The sequence below is a fragment of the Nyctibius grandis genome, chromosome Z, assembly GCF_013368605.1.
Source record: "Nyctibius grandis isolate bNycGra1 chromosome Z, bNycGra1.pri, whole genome shotgun sequence".
Lineage (NCBI taxonomy): Eukaryota > Metazoa > Chordata > Aves > Nyctibiiformes > Nyctibiidae > Nyctibius > Nyctibius grandis.
This window is the reverse complement of record NC_090695.1, coordinates 31,459,091-31,483,431: the sequence shown is the minus strand read 5'-3', so window position 1 is coordinate 31,483,431 and position 24,341 is coordinate 31,459,091. Positions and strand designations below refer to the sequence as shown.

The window sequence follows — 24,341 nt, the reverse complement described above, 5'->3', positions numbered from 1 at the left end:
ATATATTTTGTTCATACTTGTGCTTCATTCAATCATGAGCACATATTTTTTGTTTTAGAGGCCATTGATTTCCCTGAGTGAGAAGACACTTTGCTCCTGATCCACGCAGATCCAAAAACTAGGCTAAAAATTATATACTTCTATTTTAAAAGCCATGGATTTAAAGGACAGTAAAATGTCAAGAAGCAAACTGACCAAAACACAAACCACGTACCTTGTCCAAAAATCAAACGGCTTCCTGTGAAAAACGCTTCTTCACAGAACAACAGAGTGGCTAGGGTTGGAAGGGACCTCCGGAGACCGTCTAGTCCAACCCCCTGCCTCTCCAACAAGCAATTCTTATTTCGGATTTCCAATAGAGTGACAAATTGAAGTATAGTAATAAACCAAGATCCTTAGGCATGGACTCAGATATTTCAAGAACCTTCTGAAATTGATTTTTAAAGGACACAGAGTTTTATATTCAGAATTTGGATCAAAATTTGCTGTAAAATTTCTAATTTACCATTTCTGTAGCAAGACCACCGTATCTTCTTCTTTATCTGATTTATTCTTTAAGAACAATCTGCATACTTGAGATATTAAACTCAAGGAAATAAGCTCTGTTTCCTCAAACAAGAACCTTAATCTGGCCTTTCATTTTGAATGAGGAAGCAAACTACTTTCAAATGTTTAAATTCCAGTATTACCTCTTCCTTGCGCATGCATACTCCTATACTGTTGCAGATCAAAACTCACTTGTCATACTTCAGACCAATCCAGAAGCTATCTGTTATAGAATGTATGACTGCCTCAGTAGTTGTTTGGGGGGTTTGGTGTTTTTTTTTTGTTTTTAAATCAGTTTAGACATAGAAAAATATGTTAGCTGTCGTACAGTATGCAAAATACCTATTAACTGCAATATCCCTGTGTCCTGGTCTGGACTAGGACGGACTTTTCAGTTAAGTTCTTTTAAGTGACTGTACTTTCTGGAATTAACTACACATGCTTGTTGCTGTGGAAACCAGGTTCCCTGTTGGGTCTCTTTGTTCCACAAGTGAAAGGGTGTAAAAGTGTCACACCTGCAGGGAGGAACAGACAGGACAGGTGACCCAAACCAGACCAACGGGGTATTCCATCCCACACACGTGATACTCAGTTTAAAGCTGCGGGACCACAAGCGTCGCACTCTCTTCCCCTATGGCCGGCATTCAGGGAGGACTCTGCCTGTTCTGGCTTTGTTCCAGAATCTGGTTCCCACCTGCTGCTGCGTCTGGTTCAGGACTCCCTGGCGCCTGCCCTGCAGCGTTAGCGGTGATGTGGTAGTGATGGGGGGGAGCTCATAGCTGGTTTTGTGTATAGTTCATTATTTATTCATTATTTTTTATTAAACCTGTTTTCACTTTCCAACCCATAAGTCTCTCTCCCTTTTCTATCTTTTCCCCTCTGGGGAAGGAAAGGGTTAATAGAGAGCATCTGTCCATCTGCTTAACAGCCCACCCAGCCTTAAATGGTGACACCCTGGCAGGAAAGAGAGTGTTCTTAAAGCTGCAGCTGAAGGAAGAGATTCCTGTAGAGTACCTAGCCAGTTTCAAAGAATTCCAAGACAAAAGATGGATTTGCCTACATGTGAAGTTGCATCTGTTTAACAAAAAATGTTATTGGCAGTTCACTTGAGAACAAATCAACTCATGGCTTTTACTTTGACCTAAGAGTAGTTTATTCTTTCTGTTAGAAGTTGCTTAAAAATTGTTTTAATAAGTCATCTGAAATAAAACTGTCTACAATATGCTTCATAGCAAAATCCAAAAAGCAAACGGATATGAGAGGCTACAGTCATATTTTCTTGGTTTAACAAGTTGCTGCTTCTCAGACCTTCGTTATAACTCCTTACGTAACTGTGTGTACATTCAGGTCTATAGCAATGCAGAAGAGGATCACTTAAACCAAGTAACAGAAAGCAGTCTGAACACATAATCGCAAGAATTCTCACAGAAAGGAGATGCTAAAAATTACTTTTATCCCTAAAAAAAATAAAAGAGAATGTTTCAAAAGCCCAGTAAGCACAGTGGAATAGCTAACTGTTCAATAACAAATTAGTCATTGATATCTCATCAGAGCAGTTTAAATACCAGTTCCATGGTAACAGTTTGTCTAGAAATTGTAAAAAGGGAAGCAAAACTAACTTTACTAGTCTGCCCAAACTAATTTTCATTTGTTCTTCTGCTAACGCAACTCAGCTATTCTCTTGCTTCAATTGCTTCAGTGTTCACAAACACTTTTTTCCTTAGGTTTATCACGTGTTTTTAAATATAAACACCATTTAATTTTATAACTAGACATATCTTAAAAGAAAAAAAAAAATCAAGATACTTGTTTTTCTTCTTGGTCTTCAGACCCCAAGGATACAGTACAGTAAAAGTCAAGGTAGTATTTTTGAAAAGAGAAGTTCTAGAATCCTCATCACTTTATCACAGAATCACACAGAATCACAGAATGTTAGGGATTGGAAGGGACCTCGAAAGATCATCTAGTCCAATCCCCCTGCCGGAGCAGGATTACCTAGGCCATATCACACAGGAACGCGTCCAGGCGGGTTTTGAATGTCTCCAGAGAAGGAGACTCAAAATAATAACTTTATGGAAGTTATTAGATACAAAGGAATTAAGTTTACTGGTATCTGTGCAGGCACACTAAAAATCCGAGTGCTTGCCAGGTCTGTACAACACTATTACATATTTGTCTGGGCAAGATTAATATGAGTGAAGGAAGAAATAAATGACAATTGCTGTCTTCCATCATATGGATTGCTCATGTTTGTTTCCGTCTGAATGTGAGGAAAAACTTCTTTACTTTAGGGTGACAGAGCACTGGAACAGGCTGCCCAGGGAGGCTGTGGAGTCTCCTTGTCTGGAGATATTCAAAACCCACCTGGATGTGACCCTGTGCAATGTGCTCTAGGTGAACCTGCTTTAGCATGGGGTTGGACTAGATGATCTTCAGAGGTCCCTTCCAACTCCAACCCTTCTGTGATTCTGTGAACCATTCTGTAATTCCGTACAGGTACAAAAGAAATCTTAGAATACTAACTGCTATCCGGTTCATATTTGTGATTTTTGATTATACCAAATATTTGTTTGTAACATGAGGGCAACATTTTAAATTTAAATTTCATGTCATTTGTTGGTAAAATTGGTTACAAAAACTTCCTTTCCTTCCCTCTTAAGAGGAATCTGCTGCACAATAGAAGATTCTTAATCTAAATCAACACAGTACAATCGACTTACGACAAGATACTGTTGGAAAATACTGTAAATTAAATGATCTTAGCCAGTACTACTGATTTAATTTAAATTACAGTCAACAGTTCTAACCAGAAACACAAAACAAAATCCAAAACCCAATCAAAATCACAGGAACCAGAATAAGGTTTATCAACTTCCAGAAAAACTTTTGGTTGTATAGAAGAGATTGCTCCATTATATAAAAGGATTATTGGTTATTAGCATAATTCTTTCAACTTTATACGTTATGAGTTTTCTCATGTTCTACAGGAGCTTTAACAAATTATCCCCAGAAACTAGCGGCATCCAAGCTTGACTTAATGTTGTGCATATTTTCTCGACATTGTTTAGTATAAATATTTGCCTCTCCTTTCTGCAGCCGTTGCCTCAGAGCAGACTTTTGATGTTTGGTCAGTTGCCGTTTTATCTTCTGTTTCACCAGTTCCTACAAATAAACAAACAATTCAGTATCAGAACTACTGGAAGATGATTTAGCACTAACACATGGCACAACAACAGTGTATTTTCAGTACTGACACGAACCTGCATGATCCTAACTGGAAGACCTCTGGCACATCGAGAAGTTAGAGATTTACACAACAGTTACCGTGAAGAAGCCCAGGTCTGTGCTGTGTTGCACTAAGCTGCATGAACAGGGTTGTCTTCAGGCCTGTGTTGTACTGCACAAATCTGTTGGCAGTAGGATAAACTAAGCCAGCTCCCGCTCAGTACTGGCAATTAGGCCTTCTGTGTGGCCCTGCTTTTATCTAAAAGTGCAGCATGAAGTTCACATGTGAACATCAGTTCAGCTTGACTGTAGAAATTATGAAGAGAGTTGTTTCCTTGTAAGAAAAACCACAAAAAAAGCTCAACTGACTGAAAAGAGAGATTCTCTGCTATGGACAAAGACTGCATGGCGTGCCACATGTGTGTTGAAGTCCTGTTCAATGCTACACCCTCAGGGCTCCCAGCATCTAAAGGGGTGTGGGATTATCTATGCTATTCTCTTGTGATAGTCTTAGATCTAATAAATGGCATTTAAATTATACCTTGCAGAGTTTAAGTGTCTTTCTTACAGGGATCACAGAGGACCAGCACCTCTTCGTGCAAAACACATGCCTCCTACAAAAATGTAAAAGCTGATAATATCCTATGCTTGAAGATTTGATAAATGTCTTTTAAGTTAAAAAAAAAAAGGAGCAATAGAACATTTCACATCCTGCAGTAATTATTTGGTTTGTGCCTTTTTTTTTTAGCATCCCTGTTTTTTCTAGAGTTTGGATTACAAAGATCTGAGTATGATCCTAATGAAAAACAGCAACTCTTTACCCTAAGTGTGGCTAAAAAAGACAAGCAGTCAGGAGTGATTTACAATTCCTCCTTCAGTTTTCCCCGGTTGTGAGGCACTCTATTAAGATTCACAAGGTCAGGACTGTCTCCTGCCTCTACAGCAAAAGTATTGGAACAGCAACTGTTATTTCCATAAAACTGCAGTAGTTTTATGAAATTTCATCTGTTACTTACACCTATGTTTTCATTCTGAGTTCTGCCCTCCATTATGATGGTAATAGCTATCCATAATAAAAGTGAAGCCATAATTTAGTAGATTGTGGCAGTGATTTTATCATTTGGAAAATCATCCCAGCTCAAGCTGCTACACTGATATTGAGTGCACACTTGCATATCTTGTCTTCGAAGAAAAAGAGAAATCAAATTACTTTCCTCTTTCTCACTATTTCAACATGATGGAATCGTATCTTGTTGGAAATCCCAAAGGAGTGTCTTATTTTTATTCTAATTAATAAAGCATTAAAAAAAAATCATATCAACAAATAAATCTGCCCTTAATAAAAGATCCGCTGCTGTCCAAATAACCAGACAAGATGAAAACTATGCATCAAATTACATTTCATTTACATGTATCCCAATTTCAGTTGCCTTGTTGTGCTTTGTTGATTGTACTATCAACTCAACTTCACTGTAGCATATGAAGTAGTAAGTTGGTAGGGAGTGAATCAGGAACAAGAAAGAATAGTTTTGGCAAGTTATGCTCTTTAAGAATTGCTGTGACTAATACAGCTAAAGTAACAAAATACAAGGTAGTCAACGAGCCCAATTACTCAACCATGACTTCAGCGTGAATACTGTAATAATTAGGGAACCACCTGAACAGCAGTTTCCTAAGTCATGTCACATGCAGGCTGACTATCGAAATGTGGATAAAACAGCTGCATGTGATGCGATTTGTTCTTCTTTCCTTGGGTACTTAGTAGCACTCGGTATTTAACCATGAGCTCTTCAGAAATAAAAATCGTAGATTCTCTTTGAAAATATTGCTGAAGAAAAAAATCATCAGTACTAATTTAAACTGTTGCACTGATGTATTTCTTTTGCCAATAAGGCATCTGTCATTCTTTGCTTTCTACAGGCAGAACTCTGAAAGAAGGTGCCTCTACTTTTCCCACTCTGGTCCAGGACAGATGACTTCCTTCACAGTTTACACAAAACTTGCTAGAAGAAATTTTGCAAGGGGGATACCAAAGTCTTTTGACATGTAATCATAATGTAAATCTATTATTCAACAACAGCATGTGGTAGAAAGACTCACTAGTCTTTCCATCATCATAATCTAAATGTAAGCAAATACTGAGAAATGCTTCAGAGTAAACTGATTTACATTTTATTATTTAAATTTTTGATCATTCACATTGCTTCCCCTCATTGAATTACATCAGTGCATATGAGCACAGAAAGATACCTTACTTCACGTGGAATAGTTGATTTTCCAAAATGCATGATGCTTTCTCTTTCTGGCATAGTCTCCAAGTTATAACTGTACCTATTGCTATTACTGCAATTGTTTATATACGCCTATATGAATTTGTGTCATTAATTTAAAAATCTGCTTATGTTTTAATAAGTTTTCTCCACCGAACAGAAAGCAAGCTGCATAAACAACAGACAAATGCTAGCAGCAATAACAAGCATCAGCTCTAAGCAATCCAGTGGATCTTACTGAAGTGCCATTATTTTGCATTTTTAGTTTTGTAATTATACACACTGTTTCTTTAGCTCTAACACTCAGAAGTTAAAATAAGATTCAGCATAAAGGCATGTAAGTAAAAGCATAATGCAAGGTAAATTGGTGCAGGAAAAAGTTCTTTATGTGGCTGAATCTCTTGAAATCTTTTCTGCTAAAGTGCTTTTATCTTTCTTTTAGAACAGAAAATTAGGTACCTACACGCCATTTATGTATTTCTAATATGTAACCCTACAGAATAAACATACATCCATTAAATACTCAAAAAGGTTTCTATACCTACATAACGACCACTGCTACCATCAAGTGGTGTACAGGAGTACAATTTCAAGTAATTTCCTTTATAGGACTTAGTAGCACTAATTTTTTTTTTTTTAATTCTGCACACTTAAATTAGCAAAGTCAAAAAAAAAAAAAAAAGAAAAAAAAAAGAAAAAAAAAGACAGCATGGACAGAAGCTAGCAAATTCCTGGCAGGTCATCCTGGCTCTTATTTGCTTCATCCCATAGTTTTAACCAAATCCTTTGTCTCCTTAAGAAGATACAATGCCATCCCTTAGAATAAGAACCGTGATGAAGAAGATCTAAGTTGTTTTTCTGCCTCACATGAAGTCCTGTAAAAAATGCCTTAGACAAGATGCAAACATGCTGTTCCTTAACATTTATTTACACATTGGTTGTTAGTTTATCTTTAAAATACTTACCTTACCAATAAAACAATTCAAACATGAAAGAGTAAAGCAGCCAGTTATTCCACGAATGTTTTAGCCACCAGCAGGCACCTTGTGTAAAACTTGGCTGCTTCACAGAGTAACACATCACTTAACAGGAGAGTAGCAAAACCTTTGTTAGAACAGTAGCAAAGCAGTAAGTAGCAGACTGTAAAGACTGTAAATGAGGTAGATCATGTCTAACTAAAAAAGAAAAAAAAAAAAAAAAAATCACTCTTGCCCTCACTAGAGGTTTCAGATACAGTATTTCTAGGACTAATACTCTAATTGGGCAATAGAAATGCTTTGAAAAGGCACAAATCGAAAAAGTAGATATTTGCTTCTGGTACATGTTGTGAAAGACATGAATCTATACTAATATGTTCCTCAAACTAGGTTTTTCAGAGTTTCTGCTAACTACAAATGAAAATGAGACCAAACATAGGTACCCATATTTACAATGGCAAGTATATAGTCTGAGCTAATTACAAAAATACCTCATGGATCAGCTGTTAGCTGAAAGAAGTTTCTTTCTGTTTTGTACAGGAATACTTTATAACTAACAAAGAACATAGGACTTCCTTCCTTCTAAAATTAAAACGCACTTTCAAAAATGTGACAGAGGTAGCCATACTACCTAGCATATAGTCTGAGGTTGAAGAAAAAGAGATTGAATTCCACTGTTTACTGTTGATTTACATAATGCAGAAAGTCCAATAAATTCCTATTGCCAAAAAAATCACTATTGAAGTGAGTTTGTATAAATGTTTCACAAAAAAGTGCGAAAAAATCTCTAAGACAACAGGTGAAAAAGGCCAAATTTAATCTTGACTCAAGCATCCACTTTTAAAATAAAAAATATTAATCGTGGCTAGCAACTGAATGAACTGATTATATGTTAGTGCATTGACAGACATTAACATACATTAGTCTGTTACTGGCTAAATGAGAGTTATTAATGCTGATGTAGAGAGCATGGTGAAAGAACGAAGAGCAATACATGAAGGAAAGTGCTGGAAATGATTCCCTGTAAACAATTACAGAAGTATCAGTCCTATGTATCAGTACTATTCAATATATTCATTAATGAATTGGATGAGGGATTAGAGTGCACTGTCAGCAAGTTCGCTGATGACACCAAACTGGGAGGAGTGGCTGACACAACGGAAGGCTGCGCAGCCATTCAGAGAGACCTGGACAGGCTGGAGAGTTGGGTGGGGAGAAATTTAATGAAATATAACAAGGGCAAGTGTAGAGTCCTGCATCTGGGCAAGAACAACCCCATGTACCAGTACAAGTTGGGGACAGACCTGTTGGGAGACCAGCGTAGGGGAAAGGGACCTGGGGGTCCTAGTGGACAGCAGGATGACCATGAGCCAGCAGTGTGCCCTTGTGGCCAAGAAGGCCAATGGCATCCTGGGGTGTATTAGAAAGGGTGTGGTTAGCAGGTCAAGAGAGGTTCTCCTCCCCCTCTACTCTGCCCTGGTGAGGACGCATCTGGAATATTGTGTCCAGTTCTGGGCCCCTCAGTTCAAGGACAGGGAACTGCTAGAGAGAGTCCCGCAGAGAGCCACAAAGATGATTAAGGGCGTGGAACATCTCCCTTATGAGGAAAGGCTGAGGGAGCTGGGTCTCTTTAGCTTGGAGAAGAGGAGACTGAGGGCTCACCTCATTAAAGTTTATAAATATGTAAAGGGCAAGTGTCATGAGGATGGAGCCAGGCTCTTCTCAGTGACATCCCTTGACACGACAAGGGGCAATGGGTGCAAGCTGGAACACAGGAGGTTCCACTTAAATACGAGGAAAAACTTCTTTACGGTGAGGGTAACTGAACACTGGAACAGGCTGCCCAGAGAGGTTGTGGAGTCTCCTTCTTAATAATAAGTGACCTTATTGCAGTCTACAACTACCTGAAGGGAGGTTGTAGTGAAGTGGGAGTTGGCCTCTTCTCCCGGGCAACTAGCAATAGGACAAGAGGGCACAGCTTCAAGCTTCACCAGGGGAGGTTCAGGTTGGACATTAGGAAGAATTTCTTTACAGAAAGGGTTATTAAGACATTGGAATGGGCTGCCCAGGGAGGTGGTGGAGTCACCATCTCTGGATGTGTTTAAGACAAGACTGGACATGGCACTTAGTGCCATGGTCTAGCTGACAGGGTGGTGTAAGGGCAACGGTTGGACTCGATGATCCCAGAGGTCTCTTCCAACCTGGTTGATTCTGTGATTCTGTGATTCTCTGGAGACATTCAAAACCTGCCTGGACGCGTTCCTGTGTGATATGATCTAGGTAATCCTGCTCCGGCAGGGGGATTGGACTAGATGATCTTTCGAGGTCCCTTCCAATCCCTAACATTCTGTGATTCTGTGATTTTTCTGTGGGCATGGAATGCAAACCAGTGAGGTACAAGGTAACAGTATTTTTAAAGATAATTAATGCTAGGTAACATTTTTACAAATATGTAATAACATCTACGTGCAATTTAACATGATCTGAGAGTAAACCAGATAATAACATAACAAGAATATTTACCGCTGGAATGGTTGAACAGTTCCCAACACTTCTCACTGATGTGACACTTTTAGTCCTTGTTCTGTGCTCAGCAACATGAACTATACTCTCTTCATTTCTAAAATACATAAATCAATGTTTTATTCCAATAGCAACATAAACATCTTTTGCTTTTATGTGCATCGTTTTAGTCTTAACTTTTTGAGATATAATCTGAAAACTCCCAACAGAACATGCAAGTACTACAGAACATCTACATTTTATATATTAACACTAGTTGTTCAAAACAGGCATTTTATGAAAGGAAGAATTTGTTGAACAATAGTCACATGTATACCAAGCCCATGAAAAGAAGCTTCAGAACACTAAAAAAAAAAAAAGTATTTCAGATTCTGCACAATGTCTTGACAAGTCATTTCACTAAAAAGCAAAAGTAGATGAGGGGAGTATGAGCTTGGTATATGCAACCAGGTACTTGGTGGGCTGGCAAACTCAGAGTTAGAATTTCATGTACAAGGGGCTAGCCTGAAGGTAAGCAGGATTTTCTAAGTGTGTCAGAAAAGGAATTAAAAGCTAGAACAACACACAGTACAGTATATTTGAATAATGCATTCCAAGGAGTTTGTTCTTGCTAACTTCAGCTGAGTGAGCAGCAGAATAATTTGTCTTTCAGACAGAGCATTCAAATTACAAACTTATTCACAAAAGTTATTTAGAAGCAGTATTTTAATATCAAGAACTCTTTCACTACCAATATTAACTGAAATAAAGAAAAAGGGAAAAAAACTCCACCATAGAGAACAGGTTGGTCTATGAATTAAATTCAAGACTTGTTCTCTCATTATATACTACTACACAGCTGGACAACAGATCTGTCACATATTACACATGAAGCACTACGTACGTAGTACCAATCAACAGGTTACCTATCATGAGACCAATAGGAAAGATATTCACTGCAATGTTTTAAAAACAAATTGAATTTGCAGTCTTCAGTTTAAACAAGGGTAGCTGAAAAGTAGTCCTTTTTGAGTTAAAGACTTACATTTATTGGGGGGAGGGGAGAAGCCACACTCCTAGACAGTAAATACGAATCTTTACCTGTAATGCCCAAATTTCTCATTTGAAGTTGACAAGTCAACCAGATCATGGCATTTGTCTTCATTCTCCTCCTCATTACTGCACCCTCCTTGACTTGTCTGATTTTTGACTTCAGCAGCATTTTCAGTTATGCTTTTGCCCTCAAAAAAAGCAATTGCAGAACTCTCTGCATCTTCACCAGACTTCCAAAGCATAGCTTGCCCTTCAACTTTTTCTAAGGCTGAACTCAGCTCTGACATATTCAGCCTTTGTGTATTTTCACTACTTTCAGTTGTATCAGCCTCTTCATTGCTACACATAAACTCGTTAGAGGTTCCGCTTTCAGAGAAATCACCCACTTCATACGTGACGTCTGCATTGTTTTCTTTATCTTTGCTGAAGAAGCTGAACTTATTCTCAGCATCTTCTACAAATTCTGATATGTCTGTTGTATTATCATCCTCATCAGAATCTGGTGGGTAAAATAGTTCACCATCTGCCTGCATTTCTTTTGTATAGCCGCTGGCAGTAATCTCTCTGTCAAGAGAACACTCTCTCCTGTGAAAGAAGTACAAATATGTTTCCTTTTAATATGCTAAATCATCAAGCTACCAATATGCTACATTTTGGATTAAAAATAATAACCAAGATAGACTATAGTTACCCATACTATCAACAACGAGGATATACGCTGTTGAAACACACAGACCACCACATGACAGCAGTGAGCTTTAGGTAAAGTATTAACAGAATGTGACCTAAGAGACGCAAACTTCTACAGAAGACGATTCCATCTCCACAACCAGCATTTGTTTGCTTATTTATTTATTTATAGGAAATTATTTTATTTTGTGATCTGTGATTTTGCAGGAATACTATTTGGCTTTAAGTTCAAAATATGTTTAAGCAAACAGAAGAATAAAGGGTACACTGACACACAGTGACTGATTCAAGTGTGGCACCCTTTTGGAAACGCTCTCAGAATGAAATAAAATCCTTTTCATTGCAACAGCTTCAGTCTTAAAATAAGTGAAAAATTACTTTTCAAAAGGGACAGAAGACATTAGGAAAAAAACTTCTAACATAATAACGTTTGAAGAGGCAGTCAACATATTTACTAGCATTTTAAAAATAAATTTAAAAGTGAAACCCAAATTATTCATAGCATCATAGAATCGTTTTGGTTGGAAAGGACCTTTAAGATCATCAGGTCCAAACATTAACCTAACACTACCAAGCCACCACTAAACAATCTACACGGCTTTTGAATACCTCCAGGGATGGTGACTCCACCACTTCCCTGGGCAGCCTGTTCCACTGCTTGATGACCCTTTCTGTGAATAAATTTTTCCTGATATCCAGTCTAAACCTCCCCTGCCACAACTTGAGACCCTCAATATACTGGAACTGTTAAATAGGCTTTGAGAAGTGGGAGAAATTATTCTGCATCACTATTAACGTTTCCTGGATATTTACTATTTGGATTAAGCCTTCAGATTGATCTCTCTTCCTTAGCTGCAAGAGGAAAGACAAAGGAGGCAGCGGCAGATTTTTAAAGCATACTTCAGCTTTTGGAAACCACTTACAGTAACTTTGGTTGAAGAAAACAAAATAGGAATGACAAAAATATAATTTACATTGCACAGTTGGGCCTATTTTTTTTTATTACTCCTACAACCATCTCTCACAGGCACCCATTTTTCTCACAAAACCAGAACAAACACCATAAATAGGAGAACTCAAATTCATCTGGCAGTTTCTACCTGATGTCTTTGAATGCTGGGAAGAGCTCACTCTTGTAGTTGAAGCGTTTCTTAAAGAACTCCTTAATACAGTTAACATCTCTGTCAAAATACCTGTAAAAAATACAGAATCAAATAAATAAATAAAAAAATACAGAAAAGACAAACACAAAATCAAGGTAAGGAAGTCTATTGCAATGACAGACTTTTACTCCACATTTCTTGTCTTTTACTGATTTTATTTGAAAATTATTTCTATTAGTGATCCCAGACAAAAGGCTAGGAGACAAACTCTATGCAGTTTATTTCTAAGCATTTCTTAACTGAACAACATCATTCTCTCTGAGAAGCAATTAATTACGTATTTATCCTAAAGAGACATTTCTACTCACTCATAAATCAAACTATGTTTGGAATGTTATTTGTGCTGCATAACAACAATGGTAGAAAAAGAATCAGAAACAGGCTTATGGAAATAAGTCATGGTTGACTATTTGCTGTCATCAGCACTTGTCAGATTTACTTCGAAAACATCTTTAAATTTGAACCTACCATTCAGCATTTGCATGTGATGTTGATATCATCTGAGGGAAATCAATCATAGTAACATGGTCATCATTATCCAATATGAGATTAAATTCATTGAAATCACCATGAACCAAACCATGATTGGCAAGTTTTACAATTAGATCCATTAATTCACTGTAGAGAGAGGCAGGATCTTCCACCTGGCGCACCTGGCACCTGAAAAGTTAAATAAAATAAAACATTCTGAACCTTGAAAGACTTTATTTAAAAATATAGACAAAGTATATGAAATATATCTGACAGAATGACAGGGTAATTGAAGTTAAAAGTGCTCTCAAGTCTCTAGTTCAATACCCTCCTCAAAGCTGAGTCAACTCTGAGATCAGACCAGATTGCTCTGTCTAGCTGGGCCTTGAAAAACTCCAGGGATTGAGAGAGACTGTGCAACCTCCCCAAGCACCCTGTGCCACTGCCTCGCTGTCCTCAATAGGAGAAAATTTTTCCTTATATCCAGGCTAAATCTCATTGCAACTTAGGCTCATTGTTTCCCATCAGGCACCACTGTCATAATGCATTATTTAAATAATGGATTGTCTCCGTTTAGCCGAACTATAACCAGCTGTTCTATCATCCAACGACGCCTCACCAGTCTGAAGAGGAATCAGGGAAAGGACACCCATGGGTTGAAATGGAAACTGATTTAATAAAATAAAAACCCCTGATATTAGCACTAATGCTAATATAGAAGACACAGAGTTATACTCAGCCCATATAGTGGTCGTGAGCTGCGCACTCCCAGCAGCTGGGAGTGCGCAGCAGCAAATGCTAGATGTTGAACACTGCACGATGGTCACAACAAATGGGAGAGTAGACCTTGGGAGCAGAATGATGGACAAGCATCTCCAGGGGATGGCAACCATTGAGGAGAAGCTCCATCCTCAGCAAACTTCCCAATTTATAGTGAGCATGATGTTTATACTATGGAATACACCTGTTGGCCAGCTTTGGTCAGCTGCCCTGGCTTTCGCTCCTCCTAGCTTGAGCATGTGGCTAACTTGAAATTGCTAACAGCCTTGATCACCACAGAAACCCGCATACCATGGCTGGCCACAAACTAAAGCAAAGTGCCTTATCAACTTTCCTCCCACTGTATTGGATGCTACGATCCACTCAAAAATGCAGCTTTTCTGAACAGAAAATTGATTCTATGATTCCACCCCAGCCAAACCAGGACATGGATCCATAAGTTTTTATGTCTCTCCTGTTTTAGGTAAACTTATGGTCTCAGTAGGAACTAGGTCTTCCTGTATACAAATTCAAATGCTCCATAACATTTTCTTTCACAACAACATATCTTCTAGATTAAGTTAGGGAAAAAAAAAAAAAGAAAAAAGCTTAATGCATTTCTGAATGTACACCTGAGAAAGCAAAGTACTGTAAGTGGCAAAATACAAATCATAACATCCTCACAGGAAAGCTCAAGAAGTGTGGCTTAGATGAGTACACAGTGAGGTGGATCGAGAACTGGCTGAACAACAGAGCCCAGAGGGTTGTGATCAGTGGTGCTCAGTCTAGTTGGAGGCCTGTGGCTAGTGGTGTTCCCCAGGGGTCAGTACTGGGCCCAGTCCTGTTTAACTTATTCATCAATGACCTGGATGAAGGAACAGAGTGTACACTCAGCAAATTTGCTGATGACACAAAACTGAGAGGAGTGGCCGATACACCAGAAGGCTGTGCCGCCATTCAGCGAGACCTGGACAGGCTGGAGAGCTGGGCGGAGAGGAACCTCATGAAGTTCAACAAAGGCAAATGTAGAGTCCTGCACCTAGGGAGGAATAACCCCATGCACCAGTACAGGTTGGGGGCTGATCTACTGGAGAGTAGCTCCGCAGAGAAGGACCTGGGTGTTCTGGTGGACAAGAAGTTCACCATGAGCCAGCAATGTGCCCTTGTGGCCAGGAAGACCATGGTATCCTGGGCTGCATTAGGAAGAGTGTGGCCAACAGGTCAAGGGAGGTTATCCCGCCCCTCTAGATGGCCCTGATGAGGCCACATCTGAAGTACTGTGTGCAGTTCTGGGCCTCCCAGTTCAAGAAAGATAAGGAATTACTGGAGAGAGTACAGCGAAGGGCTACAATGATGATCAAAGCACTGGAGCACCTCTCTTATGAGGAAAGGCTGAGAGAGCTGGGTCTGTTCAGCTTGGAGAAGAGAAGACTGAGAGGGGATCTTATCAACACTTACAAATACGTTAGGGGTGGGTGTCAAGAGGAGGGGACCAGACTCTTCTCAGTGGTGCCCAGTGAGAGGACAAGGGGCAATGGGCATAAGCTGAAACATGGGAAGTTCCATCTGAATATGAGGAGGAACTTTACTCTGAGGGTGACAGAGCACTGGAACAGGCTGCCCAGGGAGGTTGTAGAGTCTCCTTCTCTGGAGATATTCAAAACCCGCCTGGATGCAACCCTGTGCAACATGCTCTAGGGGAACCTGCTTTAGCAGGGGGTTGGACTAGATGATCTCCAGAGATCCCTTGCAATCGTTAACCATTCTGTGATTCTGTGATCTTCTCTTTAAAAACAAATCAAGTAAAAAGGCACTTCTCTTAGTGTACTATAAACTGTCAAGAAGTGGTCAGCATTTACAGTTATCATGTGAAATATTTTGGTCTGAATGCAGCAGTACAGTATTATGTGAATGGATCATTTGTACAACACAAAGAATTAACACTGGAAGTCTAGAAGCTCTGTAACAGCTCCTGTTGAACACTCTCATACTTGTACTAAAATGAACTGGTGACACTTCTCATATCCACAGGTCTGTATCATAAAATGTCCCACTTTCTCTTTGAATTTGCAAGTCGTGTTAACCACTATCTTCTGAGATAGGAATCTCAGGTTCCAAGGACCAGGGGGAAGGAAGGGTTGGAGCAAGGAAGATGTACCCTTGGTGGAAGAGCACCAGCTCAGGGAATACTTAAGTGAACTGGACATAGGTAAGTCCACGGACCCTGATGGGACATACCCCTGAGTGCTGAGGAAGCTGGCAGGCGTCACTGCAAGGCCACTCTTGATAATCATTGATCAAACATGGCGACTGAGAGGACCTGAAGACCAGAGAAAGGCAAATGTCATTCCCATCTTCAAGAAGGGTAAGAAGGAGGACCCAGGAAAGTATAGGCTGGTCAGCCTCACCTTGAGCCCTGGGAAGGTGATGGAGCTGCTAATCCTGGAAACCACTGTCAGGCATTTAAGGACAAGAAAATAATCCAGAGCAGTCAACTTCACCAAGAAGTCATGCTTAACCAACTCGATAAACTTCTGTGATGAAGTGACTGGCTGCTAGATTTGGGGACAACAGTGGGTATTATCCATGCAGACTTCAGTAAGGCTTTGACACTGTCTCCTCTAAGACTCTCATAGAAAAGCTGTTGATGTACGAAAAGCTGTTGATGTACGGTCTGGATGCGCAGACAGTGAGGTGGATTGAGAACTGCCTGAATGGCTGGGCACAAAGTCTAGTTGGAGGTCAGTGACTAGCAGTGTGCCCTAGCAGCCAAAAGTGTTTCCAGTCCTGTTTAATATCTTCAATAATAAGCTGGATGATGAGGCAGACCTTGCAGACGACACCAAACTGGGAGTGGCTGATATGCCAGAGGGTCATGCTGCCATCCAGAGAGACCTCAACAGGCTGGAGAAAGGGGCCAGCATGAACCTCATGAAGTTCAATGAGCAGTACAAAGTCCTGCACCTGGACAGGAACAACTTCATGCACCAGTACACACTGGGTGCCACTCAGCTGGAAAGCAGCTTGGCAGAAAAGGACTGGGGGGTCCTGGTGGACACCAAGTTGAATATGAGCCAGCGATGTGCCCTTGCTGTAAAAAGAGGCTGACGGTATCCTCAGCTCCATTAGACAAAGCATCAGCCGCAGGTCAAGGGAGGTGATCCTTACTCTTTATTCAACATTGGTGAGGGCACACCTGGAGTACTGTGTCCAGTTCTGGGATCACCAGTACAGGAGATACATGAACATATTGGAGAGAGTCCAACGAAGGGCCTCAACGATAACGAAGAGACTAGAGCATCCCTCCTATGAGGAAAGACTGAAAGAGCTGGGACTGTTCAGCCTGGAGAAGGGAAGACTCAGGGGGATCTCATCAACGTATATAAATACCTGAAGGGAGGGTGCAAAGAGGACAGAGCCAGGCTTTTTTCAGTGATGCCCAATGACGGGACAAGAGCCAACAGGCACAAACAGAAACACGGGAGGGTCTGTCTGAACACAGGAAACACTTGTTCCACTGTGAGGGTGACTGAGCACTGGCACAGGTTGCCCAAAGAAGTTGCGGAGTCTCCCTCCTTAAAAGATATTCAAGTCATCTGGACATGGCACTGGACAACCAGCTCTGGGTGGCCCTGCTCAAGCAGGAGGTTGGCCCAGATGACCTCCAGAGGTCCCTTCCAACCTCAACCATTCTGTGATGCTGTGAGATGTGAAATAAAGCAGGTAGACTAGGAAAAACTAAGTCCAATTTGGCAGGAACTTAGAGTAACCTTGTACTTGTCAAAGAGAGAGTAACAACTGTTTGCCAAATCCACACGTTTTTCAACTCAGGCAATGGACAATACATAAACTGCCAACAGGCTCTAGGCGGCCCTGCCTGAGCAAGGTGTTTGGACCAGATGACTGCCAGAGGTTCCTTCCAATCTCAACTATTTGGAGATTCTTTGATCTTGGCATATTTGAAATAATTCTCATCCACTACTTATCTCCTTCAGGTTAGAACTGCAGGACAGGGAGAGCATGGTAAACTTCCACTGCAGATGTCCACATAGAACTTGAAGTGCTCCATGTACGTGACGGATGTGGAATTATTTAACAAATAAAGGTTGGAAGACAGAATATAATGAAGTGTCTTCCATGTTACTCTTCAACTGTTATACTTGGGGATTAATCCCCTTTTGATTAAACTGCCAACTTTAGATCTTGATTACTATAGAAAAGCATGGACTGGTTTGTTCTAGAACTAGACACTTCAAATCTCTGGATAAGGACCTACGTTATTCTACATTATATTGCGCATATAGGCCTTTGGCATTCTGCTCTGCAAACAAAACAAACCACCCCTTCATGTACAGACTTTCAATGATAATGTTTTAGATGTTGAACAAGTCAAGCAAAGCAATCTTCCTTGAAGAAGCAAAATGAGATTTTACATGGTATTCTACCTAAACAGAGCAGAAGTTCTAAAATGGTGAGTTATAATGTTACCTGAATTACCAGAGCAAGGATCACAAACTGGAGCTCAGAACGTGAAGGATACAGTATTCAATATTGTGTATGTCCAATAACATACAGAATATGTGATTTCTGTGTAGAAAACAGTTGCAGTACTAACCTGTGTCACACTGCTCTTTTGATGTATTCCTTACCAAAAACATGAGACTATTTCACCAGTTTCTTTGGACTAAGGAAAAAACACTTTCTTTAAATAAAGAGATAGTTCAGAAGCAAGACTATAACTAAGTAGAATGCCAATGAGTGTAGGCTAGAAAGCATTATTCAGCATAGTGAAGTCAGAATTCACTCACACGACAAGGAAAAACCCTAACCCTGTCTCCTTACCGAACCTGATGTTGTTAAGGTTTCTATAACACAGAGAATTCAAGCTTCAGTACTTACAAAGGATAGCCATCAATAAGTTCCATAACAACTGCATGCCTGTTGTAGTCTACAGGTTTTGGAACAGGAAATTTTCTATCATGTAAAGCCTGGAAACAGACAACATGTTGAAAAATTAAAATGAAACAGGTAAGAAAACATTACACGTATTGACAAACTCACGTCTAAGATAGGCAATAAAATATTACTGTAGAAGCAGCGTACATTATTCAAATGCTAACTGGAAAGATCAAATCACATGCTTAAGAAGGAAGACAAGCATAATAGCTATTTGAACTTTCACTGCAAAGACAAATAAAATTTGTAAGTTTAGACACTAAACACACTGCTATACTGTCTACAGTTTAATTATCGTGCACCTGAAAGAATGGAAAAATGACAGAATCATATCTGGTCTGTTAGACCAAGTAATCAATAAAAGATAACTGGGAATAGGGTGTCAGGCATTAGAAACAAATTCCACACTAAGCTGCTGCCAACACAGTTCTGCCTTACTAGTTAATCCATACTCAGTTGCTGTAAGACAAAAGTTCATTCTTAAATATTAATAACCAGCATTACACCACATTAAAGATTAACCAAAGGTAGCTCATAATATTTTGAAGCTCTCCTGTTTGTCTTTTCTAATGCAAATTTAGTCATTCATTTGATCCACTCAACTTCTTTATGGGTTCATTCTCCTTTTACTCATTCTCTTGTTACCAGTGAATTTCTCTAAGACAGAGTTCTAAGTTAAAGCAACATAAATGCAGCTTTTGTTACTTAAATATTATACAATTATCACTTTTCAGCACACAATTAATCTTCCCCCCACTCTCTTTTCAGGGAAACTGACCCCCCACAATTATATTCCTACAAGTCCTGACCAGATAATGCTTTACCGATTGGACCACCTGGACCAATACAGAGATTCTAAATGATGGTAATAGGTCTTTCTCTCTCTGTGAAGGCGACTGGTAGAACCTATCAAGTTTTTTTAAGAGAAACAAGGAAATAATATTTAATGTATATAGTACTGTTGAATAGCACAAAAGGAGAAGGGAAAACTATTTTTTATAAATAATTCGTTTTTCCACTATCAAATTTCAATCACTGTATAACATCTGCATTTTTTTAAAGCAGGTAAAAAAATCTGGAACTCTGACAGTAGCAATATATGCTTGGAAATGAAATAGTTTCCCGAAGTATAAAACAAAGTGTGTCTTTTCAAATCAGAACACCAGTCTGAACTGAAAGTTTTCCCTCAACAGCACAGCAACAACTGAAAGCATGGTAAATCAAAAAATAAAATTCAAAAATAAATAAATGAATTTTAAAAAATGACAGCTGAACAAAAAATAATTCTGACACGTGACTGTAAATTTCCTTACTTTTTAAGGTGATTTTGCAAGGTTATGCAATAAATTTTAAAGGAAAAACATCAGAAATGGTGATATATAAATTATCTATCCATAAAAAACAACATTAATCTGAAATTCTCTCACCTATCCATAAATAACAACGTTCATCTGAAATTCTCTCATGACACCTGCTTCTATTCCACATTACTTCCATGGCAAAGCTTCATTTTGTCATTGGAAAGTATACAAAACATACAGCATTGAAATTCTCTGAAACGGATACTTTAAGTCCATTAGTTAAAAAAAAAAAAAAAAAAAAAAAAAAGGTGTAAATCCTACCAGTACTGCAAATATGAACTGATCAAAAGACAGTCTGAAAAGTACCTTCCGGTCTATTATACCATTGCTGATATTGTGTGAATGGCCACCTACCTTCATATAGGCAAACTCCTTCATTGCTGCTAGCCGGGACAAATACAGCCATGACATTTTATGTCTGTGCTTGTGGTAGTCACGTTTATTTTTCAGACTGCGAAAGGAAGTTCTTCCAAGCCTATGTAATTTCAGTGCAAACTGTTGCTCCTCTTCATTTGCAACAATATAAATATCTAGAAGACACATCTAAGAAATAAATGATATCTAACAAGCTAGTATCTGACAAAAAAGTGCAGTTATAACTTTGTTACCTCATTTCTCACAATTACTACTTCTGGCTTGGCAAGTTCTACTACAGTTAGTAAAGACAGCTAAATTTACATACTGTACATTAGAGATCTGAACAAGAAGAAATGATTGTTAAGAGATCATGGTAGTCCATTAGAAGAAATATTGAGGTGATCTGAAACATCTTTAAGAGTAGGAGATCTTAAAGTTCCTATATTCATGTTAACATCCCCAGGCTACCTGCACAGCAAAGAACAAATAGAAGCTATCCTTCAGAGAAATCTGGGCAGATGCTGGTGTTCTTAATTGTACTCTGGAAGAGCTTTCCTCTTTCTATTGAGTGGACAGACAACCCAAGGGACCATTTAAACAATGTTAAGAAATAGCCTACGTTTCATTGCTACCATTTGTCCCAAATAATGTCCTTCTCATTCTTCAATTACACAAGTTATGTGCTGTGTCAAATTACAATCTACATGATTGTAAGAGGAACTAAGATAGTACTCCAAATAGTGAGCCTATTTCACTTTACTATCTTAAGTGGGATGAAAAAGCTGAAATTATCTTTTTGTTAAAAAGGTTCAAAACTCTTCACAAAGCATGAGACAAACAACATCGGCCTGCAAAGAACCCTTTTAAGCCATAAACAAATAATCAGACAAAATGTGCAAAGCCGAATGACACTCTTGTGAAGAAATATTCAAATGCAGCCAGAAGCCTCACATAGCATTTCAACAAGTGACCCCTAAATCTTGGTGTCTGACAGATTAACTGATGTGACTATTCGGAGGAAAACTTACCTAGTTTCTAGCAAAACATTTGCAATATTACAGCTGTCTTTGCTTAAAAAAATATTAATTTTTTTTTAATTACCTGATTCTTTGCCAACACCCATCTGGTTTCCAACACAGTTTATGACTTGTCGGGAAGACAGAGTTTTCAAAGCAAGGTAATCATATCCTGCATTAGTTAACCGATAACCCTGGACAGCTAGGTAAGAATAAAAAGCAAAACACTTCATTCCTCATTATGTATACATTACATTTAAATTAAGTCTCAGTTTAGTCTTGTTTCTTGTTTCAGCCTACAGTACACAATACCCAAGTCACCCGTTGGCTAGTATCAGCCCAATTTGACAGAATGGTAAAGATGTTCTGATTCCTGCAAGTTTTATGAAAACTGACAACTGGGCGAAAGACAGAAATGCTGTTAACCTCTCTCTAATAGAGGCAATGGCAGTACTTTAAATAGCCCAGGAAAAATCAAGGAGCATTTTCTAAGATACACTTACAGAAGACACAGCAGCGATCTAGGATTGTTGTGATGATTTAGTGACCTTTAATGCTCTGAAGCATTGGGACAAAAAGGATAGTAATTTCCTGTAGACTCCTACAGTATGTTCACAAAGCCAGATGTAACTAAAGAGCTGAAGGAAATGGGGTAAGGCTTGCACAACTACTGCTTGTCACATGACACGGAATAAAAACTACTTTAGTAGCTGTTTCTGAGGGGGTGACATGTATAAGGCCTTTGCAGTCTGCTACATTTTGTGTATTATAAGACTGTAACTCATTTGGGTTGATTCCTGTATGCATCTGAATATTGCCGTAACTGATGATTCTTTTATTTTTCATGACTTTGGTGACTGAGCAAAAAAAGAAAGTTAACTGTTCATCTCTTTTCTGCCTGTCATCTTTATCATTAGTTCATCACCAGCAGCTCAGCAGACAGCTGCAACATATAGTGCTGCACAAATCCATATACCCAGGGTAGGTCCAAGAGAAGGTAAGCAAGTGCTCTGGATGCTCATACTGCCAAGCTGTGGTACTCCTGCAAGTACCGCTATGAGGCACCGGGAACAGAATGACAGAGGAAGCCTAACATAAAATTCAAACTCACTTTTTGATCGTTCATAAGCTAGAAGTTTGTGCTTCACCAACTCTCTCAAAATTTTACTACAACCACCATGTTTAAGGCTGGCAATGGAAGCAATTAAGCTAGCAGGAACTATTTCATGGTTCTTCATGCCCATTTCCACCTAAAAGAGTAAATAAAAACAGATTTGTTAGCCCTTGTGTTCAACAATCAATTAATACCAGATCCTGCTTGACACTAAAATCACTTTTCATGGATGCATTTTTTTTAATTACTTAACCGAACCTTTTAATATGCATCACTGCCCCTTGATATCCTTTGTATAATTCATTCTTTAAACTTCCACAGTACTGGTCAGAAGATGAACCGCTGATTAGATTTCAGTCTCAGGAGTGGATGAAGGAGCTGTTCTACATTTCTGAAATGACTCTTTTCTCATACTTACACAGCCATGGCTCAATTTGTCTTTCCTCTAGTACTCCTGCTGCCAGGGGAGTCCAACAGGCCAACTGCTGCGGCCTGCACTTACCATGCAACGAGCCAAGGCAGCAAGCCTTGGTAAGCCTTTGCTCACTCCTTGTTAGGCAGGGTGCCAAAAGCCATCAGAACGCGTGGAAAAACTGGTGAAGGTACCTTACTGGGCGGCAAGCACCTGGGCAGCCCCAGCGACCGCCCTGCCATTAACGATCCCTCCGAGGCGGCCGGCTGAAGGACAGAACGCCACGACCTGGACCCTCCCCCACCGGGAAGCACCAACATCGGACTTTAGGGGAGGCAGCGAGAACAGAAGCAGGTCTCATGCCCCTGCAGCCTTTCTTCCGCTGCCGTTTGCGACACAACCAATCCAGTCTCCCATCTGTGCGTGGAACCTGCCCGACCCCGCTAACCTAAGGGGCCATGCGGAACTCCGTGCGCAGGGCTGGGCTAGGCAGGCCTCCCCTCCTCCCCCCGCTCGCCTGTCCCCCCAGGCAGGCCTCTTCCACCGGCTCACCGCTGTCAGGACCCTGAAGTGCTCCCTGGAGAGGTACCGTAGCATCACCACGTTCAGTTTCCCCATGACCGCTGCGGGCGGTACACGCTACCGACAGGAAGACCCCGCTCAGTCCGCAGAGGACGAGCCTCTGCCCGCCCGGAAACGCGCCCGCACTACGGCACCCCTCCGACACATGCGCAGAGCTCTGGACACTGCGCAGAAACCTCCTCCTGGGCCGAGGTTGCTGCCTGTTTGGGTCCTGGCAGCTGTGTACTCGCTAATGTCCTTGGCCGGATCTTTGTATGCTTCATTCGTCACTGAGTCACTATCGACCGAAAATCGAAACAGAACAAGCCTCTACTCCGAGGCTGGCTTGACCTCTCTCCCTCCTGCGAACTGTTAGTTGGGTGGGGTGTGCATGTGCCAAGACCGACTCCATAAAAGAAACACCACTCTTGAGATACGCAGGCAAAGCAACCAGCTCCTCCCAGCGGTGCTCTGTTGGGGCGGTGCGAGCACGAGCTGCCGAGAGCGAACTTAGCACCACACGCCAGCCTGCGCTGCTGTCTACCCTCCAGGCGGCCGCAAGCCTCAACTGCGACGGCGCCTGCGTACAACCCGGGCTCAGCCGGAATGTGAGGCGCCTATGGACTAGGGAGGGCGAGGGGCAGCTCTTTATTCGCCTGCGCGGCACCGCCGTGCTTCTGCGCGCCGAGCGAGGGCGGCTGGGGTTTGGCTGGAGGCCGGGGCCGTGTGTCGCGGCCGTGGGCGGTGATGTACGGCCTTGACGGTGAATTCTTTTTTTTCTGTCGTACGTGATAGTAGGGTTGAAAGAAGTAGAAATGCCGATGGGACAAAAAAAACACCAAACCTGTTCGCTGGGGAAGTGGGGATGGTCCTTCCCTCCTCCCCCAACCCGTTTGAGGAAGAAGCGG

At 40.4% G+C, this 24,341-nt stretch overlaps 1 protein-coding gene and 1 long non-coding RNA gene across 5 annotated transcripts in view; one reads left to right on the top strand and one right to left on the bottom strand.

The window, feature by feature from the left end:
* Nucleotides 1-1,692: 1,692 nt before the first annotated feature.
* Nucleotides 1,693-23,585, bottom strand: RIOK2 (RIO kinase 2). Of its 2 annotated transcripts, XM_068422825.1 has the most exons (10): nt 23,425-23,585; nt 22,458-22,596; nt 21,432-21,548; nt 20,328-20,503; nt 18,556-18,644; nt 12,895-13,086; nt 12,364-12,456; nt 10,622-11,158; nt 9,542-9,638; nt 1,693-3,708 (listed from the first exon to the last, which is right to left on the bottom strand). In XM_068422825.1, the coding sequence occupies exons 1-10, from the start codon at nt 23,488-23,490 to the stop codon at nt 3,547-3,549; spliced, it is 1,668 nt and encodes a 555-aa protein (XP_068278926.1). In that variant the 5' UTR covers nt 23,491-23,585; the 3' UTR covers nt 1,693-3,546. The 2 variants fall into 2 exon arrangements, with proteins under 2 accessions (XP_068278926.1, XP_068278927.1); XM_068422826.1 differs by lacking the exons at nt 22,458-22,596; nt 23,425-23,585 and having other exon boundaries at nt 20,328-20,516; nt 21,432-21,514.
* Nucleotides 23,586-23,965: 380 nt separating this feature from the next.
* The window catches only part of LOC137676472 (uncharacterized), a 57,385-nt gene continuing 57,009 nt past the window's right edge, over nt 23,966-24,341 (top strand). For 2 of the 3 annotated variants that reach the window (XR_011050086.1, XR_011050084.1), the window contains exon 1: nt 23,966-24,041. This is a non-coding gene — a long non-coding RNA (uncharacterized lncRNA). Of the gene's footprint in view, nt 24,042-24,119; nt 24,197-24,341 lie in introns of those variants that run through there. The other variant, XR_011050085.1, reaches the window with a different exon arrangement.

Bases quoted from the DNA above. Each gene is read 5' to 3' on its own strand.
- RIOK2 (XM_068422825.1), bottom strand. From the start codon at position 23,490: ATGGGGAAACTGAACGTGGTGATGCTACGGTACCTCTCCAGGGAGCAC. The intron at 13,087-18,555 runs GTAAGTACTGAA...TTAACTTTTCAG, and splicing joins CTTATTGATGGCTATCCTTT to GTGCCAGGTGCGCCAGGTGG. The intron at 12,457-12,894 runs GTAGGTTCAAAT...TATTTTTTACAG, and splicing joins TCACATGCAAATGCTGAATG to GTATTTTGACAGAGATGTTA.